Source organism: Crocuta crocuta, unplaced genomic scaffold (assembly GCF_008692635.1).
Source record: "Crocuta crocuta isolate KB4526 unplaced genomic scaffold, BGI_CrCroc_1.0 scaffold224, whole genome shotgun sequence".
NCBI lineage: Eukaryota > Metazoa > Chordata > Mammalia > Carnivora > Hyaenidae > Crocuta > Crocuta crocuta.
Window position 1 is genome coordinate 186,164 of NW_027529545.1, and position 5,232 is coordinate 191,395.

The following is a 5,232-nucleotide window of genomic DNA, read 5'->3' on the forward strand; positions in this document are numbered from 1 at the left end:
GTGTCGGTCTGACTTTTATTTAAACTTTTAGGACGATATGTATTTACCATATATATTATGTTATATATTTATTATATATACAACTCCTATATTTTTAAATACATGCATATATATCACATATGTGTATATATGTTCTTCCTGTGTGTATATTTACGTACACTGAATATTGAAATGTTTCCCAGTACGGGTATTAGTGGTTCGTGGGGCCGCCATGACCAAGGAGCACAGTCTGGCATAGAACAACAGACATTTATTCTCCCAGAGCCTGGAGGCCAGAAGGCCAGGGTCAAGGTGCCATTGGGGCCCCACCATCTCTGAGGCTGTAAGGGAGGATCCTTCCTCACCTCCCCCAGCTTCCGGTAGCTGCTGGCAGTCCTTGGTGTTCCTCGGCTTGTTGCCCCATCACTCCGGTCTCTGCCTTCCTTGTCACACGGTGCTCTCCCTGCGTCTAAATGTTCTCCTGTTATGAGAGCGCCAGTCATTGGATTAGAACCCCCTCTAATTCAGTACGACCTCACCTTCACTTCATTCCATCTGCAAGGACTCAATTTCCAAATAAGCTCGCATTCACAGATTCTCAGGACTGGAACGTAACATTCTGGAAGACACGATTTAAGCTGTAAAAATGGGTGATGTGTATCGTTCACTAATCAAAATAATTTACAAAGTCTGTGATGAGAGTTCTCGCAGTTGCCTCATCAGCCCGTCTCCTGTAACTACTTTTATGAGTATCTTGTATACCCCGCTGGTGTTTATGCAGACACGGGAGAGCGTGAACGCGTGTTCAGCTGTCCTCACGGGGAGTTCGGCCTCTGCCTGCCGCTCCCCTGCCCTGGCTTCCTCACCTAATGGTAACACCTTGTCTCTTTCCCTGTCTGTCCAGCACACGCTGCTTCGTTCCTTGACCTGGCCACACCGTACCCTACTGCGTGCGTACATTTCAGTTCATGGCTGCGATCAGCGGAGCGTTATGCTGCTTTCTTTTTTGTTCCTCACACTTCTGTAGATTTTGTTATCGTTAGAAAAAGCTTGAGTTTTTGCGAATGGACGCACGCCGGTCTTTTTGCTTGATGCTCGGGTGCATTCGGATGCTTCTGTTATGGCTTTCATTTTGTGTTCAACACACTGAGTCCCTAGCAGGTGCCCATCTAGATTCTGCAGAACGTAGGTCTTAGAAGGGCACATGAAGCAGAGCTCAGACTCGGAGGCCCAATGAGACAGGTGCACAGATAACTGCCTTGCATGGCAGTGCTTTCTAAGGTCAAGGGTCCAACAGACTTGTGGGTGTCCCCACGGTGGCCACTGAGTTGCCCATTCCTGGGCCCTACCCCCGCCTGCTAGATAAGTCTCTCGAGGTGTGACCCACACATCTGTATTTTCACACGCCCTCTCCAGGTCATGAAAGGGAAATGATGGTCTCTGGGCGCTGATAGCAAGAACGGCTACTGCCGTTTACTGAGGCCTCTGAGTGCAGTGTCGGACAAGGTGCTGTATGGCTGTTGCCCATCCAGCGTGAGCCCAGACCCCAGGAGTGAACCGAGTGGCGTTTCACCGCGGGGGCTCAGAGGCCCTGCCTCCCGGAGGTTGAACTCATTGCTCTGCGCTGGCCTAGCCAAGCGTGCAGGGCGGGGGGCAAGCCACCCAGTCGCCTCGTGTGGGTTCCCCACCATGGAGGCTGGAGATAGAATTTCTAGAAGAAGCTTCAGGCCCCAGCATCTTCTCTGAGACGCTCCTGTGAGAGGCCTGAGCAACATCCTCTCTAGTAAAGTCAGAGAAGTCGTTTTGTCTTTCTTTTATGGTCTTCATGATACTGGCCCGTTCCAAGGTGCCTCTGTCTAGAGCCAGAGCCGGTTGCGCGTTACACCGTACCTGCGCCTCCTGGCGTCTGCAGAAATGTCTGCTGAAGATAAGTGCATTCAAAGGTCTTCTGAAAGCTTGTAGGAAATCCCATTGCTCTCTTTAACTTTCACCCAGAGGGGTCACACACGCCAGAAGACATACTTACTCTAGTTTTTGGCCAACTGGCATCACATGCAATGACTCTCAGCCGGGTACAATTATGAGTGAGAACCCAGATTATAAAACTATGTAAGCGTCATCTGGGAGTAGCTCTGCTTCTGTGTGGTTTATAAAACTCTCAAGGTGGCCTTCATCTCTGTCAGACTCATTTATTGATAGAACATTTTGGATGGCAGTGCTCGCCCCCACACTTTATTGAGGTACAGATGACCAAAGTGCATAAACTTACGGTGTACAACCTAATGGTTTGATTCATGTGTATAACGTGGAATGATTACCACGATAGTTAACACATCCACCGCCTCACATATGTACCTTGGTGTGTGTGTGTGTGTGTGTGTGTGTGTTGAAGACTTTAAGATCTACTTTCTTAGCTTTCAAATACGTGACACAATATTGCCGACTGTCATCACCACACTGTACATTACAGCCCTAGAACTTATTCCTCTTCTAACCAAAAGTCTGTGCCCCTTGAACCCTCAGCCCCTGGCCACCACCATTCTACTCTGATGCCGTGAGTTTGGCCTCTTTGGACAGAATGATTTTTTTCTTTAGGAAACACGAGGGTTTAAAAACGGTACTCTGGCAGTAGTCTGCGTTATCCACACGCTGGCAGGGGGGCTCAGTCACGGTGTGACGTAAATGCCTAAGAGTGCGCATGGCAGCCCACTTGTCGTCTTCACCTGCTGGGGCAGGGGTGGGGTGGGCTGGGCCAGCGTGAATTCCGGCCCTCAGAGGGAAGGGAAGCATCACCACCTCTGTTCAGGCGGCCTGTTTCTTCCTCCTCCAGAGCCTGGCCAAGCTGACCGATGGCTTCAGGAACAGCTTCTCCCTCACCGACCCTCTGCCGGAGTTCCCTCACAGCCCGGGTGTGCTTGGCGAACCTTTACCTCAACAGTTCTGCGACGCTGGGTCTCAGACCGACATCATCGGAGAGGTACACCAGGAGCCGGGGGTGCGGGCGGAGGGCCGCGCGTGCCAAGTCGGACACTTAACTGACTGAGCCCCCCAGGCGCCCCTAGATTATAAATATTTTAGACCTTTGCCATAACTATCCAACTGTGTTGTTAGAATGCAGAAGCAGCCATAGGCAGCATGTGAACAAATGGGCAGGGCTATGTTCCGATAAAGCTTTATTTTTAAAAGCAGGATTGGATTTGGCCCGTGGGGGCCCTAGTTTACCGATCTTTGGCGTAGCCCAGTGATTTTCAGAGGCTTTGTGGCTCTAGAGCCCCTGGGTTATACTTTGATGCTACTTCTTATTCTTCTAAAAGAATGTCAGGAAATTGACTTGAATCAAAATTAATTTTGCTTGGGACTTGGAAGAATTTCATAATGCCCCTTTTGATAATTAGTGAAGCCTTGAGTTAGCCACAGAAACAAAGTTGGCAGTCATCATCCGAAGCAGGGTGGTGAATGCTAAAAGACACCGCTGTTGTAACGTTATTGAGTGAGGTTTATTACAAATGGAAAACAAATGGGAAACAAGATGGCTTCTTTTTCTTAGAGCTCATTAAGTAAAGATGAGACCTCAGTGGAATGTGGAAGGCCCTCCCCAAAATGACATAAAGAAAAGAAAAAGACCTGGAAAAAGACCATTGACAAAAATTCTGGGTTTTAAATAATTAACTAGTATTTTGAAATTTAGGCAAATAGCATGTCTTGGAGTATACTATGGTAAATAGTGACTCTTGTCTTGGATGCCCCAGAGAAACAGTCCTATTTTGAGTTTTCCCCTCACTGCTTTCAAAAGTACGCTTGGACATTTTTGACCAGGCAGTTTTGGTTTTAATGACTATGGTCACCATCTGCATACATACACACAGAAAAGAATCTGTAAGTCAGAAATGTCTGCTATTTTTGCCTAAAGGTTTTGGTGTGCAGGAACGAAAGAAGTACAGGGCTCCTTGAATTCCATGAATAATTGCTGTTATCGTAGGTTAGACTTAGAATTTAGAGATTCAACTAGTTTGGAAGAAGCAAAGGTTCTCTAATGATTAGGTAAGACTTTCTAAAAATATCAGGTGGGAAGTGGCTGGTCATGCCATTGCAGTAACTTGAGCAGTAAATTGTCATCATTTGTGAGTTTACTGGGGCTGACCGCTTCATGGCTGGGATCTCGTTAGTTGTTTCCATGTCCTTTTGATAGGGGGGGAATCAAGGTGCCGAGTCAAGCTAAGCTCATGTAGTCAGGTCTGTCTGGGTTTCAGTCAACAGTTCTGATGTCTAAACCCCTATTTATATCATGTAGTTATAAAAAAGGATATTGAAAGGCCATAATTGGATTAGTGGGCTGTTGCTGTCTAACAGATTCCTCCAAAACCTAGCGTCTTAAAACAGCACACTTCTGTTATCTCAGACACTTCTACTGTGGGTCAGGAGTCTGGGCGGGTCCTCTGCTTCAGAGGCTCTCACGAAACTACAATCAAGGTGTCGGCCAGGGCTACAGTCTCATCTGAGAACTAGACTGGGGAAGGGGCCACTTTGAAGCTCATGTGATTATCGGCAGGATTCACCTCCCCATGGGCTGTGGGACTGAGGGTTTCACTTCTTTACCGTACGGACCTCTCTGGCACCGAAGCATACTTCATCAAAGTGTGCAAGCAGAGAGGGTCTGCTAGCAAGATGGAAGTTGCTGTGTTCTGTAACCTGGTCACAGGACTGGCTTCCTGTCATCTTTGTTGCATTCTATCGGTTACAGTCAAATCGTGGCTCTAGAGCACTCTCAAGGGGCTCACACATGGGCCGAATCCCAAGAGGTGGAGACTACTGGGGACCATCCTAGCCATCTGCGTACCTGGCTTAGTTATCACTTTGAGTCATCAGTTTTGTGGGATGGGTGTGGACATAATTGGCTATACTTTTTGATCCCAGGACTTTGCAAACACAAATGTGTACACACTGCAGGCCTAACGTTGGGATTTGGTGGTTGGGGTACATGCTCCATAGGACCTGTGAAGCAGGAGCCTGCTGGATCCATTGGGTCGTAGGTTTCTCCTTTTTTGACCAAGATGCCCGTTTTGTTCTCAAAGAAGAGTGCAAAAACGGAGCTTAGAGATCTACAGAAGCATCGAGAAGAGGTTGAAGAAATATTTACTGGTCTTGACGATGGGTCAGCTGCAGGAGTCTCTGACAAACAAGGTGGTGAGGTGACAAGTAGCTTGTTTCCAGCGTAGATGGTTTCTGGAGATGTGACACTATAGCGCTTATGTG

At 47.7% G+C, this 5,232-nt stretch overlaps 1 protein-coding gene across 1 annotated transcript in view; it reads left to right on the plus strand.

Moving 5' to 3' along the window:
* Positions 1-5,232, plus strand: part of WWC3 (WWC family member 3) — a 108,591-nt gene that overhangs the window by 65,700 nt on the left and 37,659 nt on the right. The window contains exon 7 of the mRNA XM_077761392.1: positions 2,810-2,956. Coding sequence (XP_077617518.1) covers positions 2,810-2,956 — 147 coding nt within the window. The remainder of the gene's footprint in view (positions 1-2,809; positions 2,957-5,232) is intronic.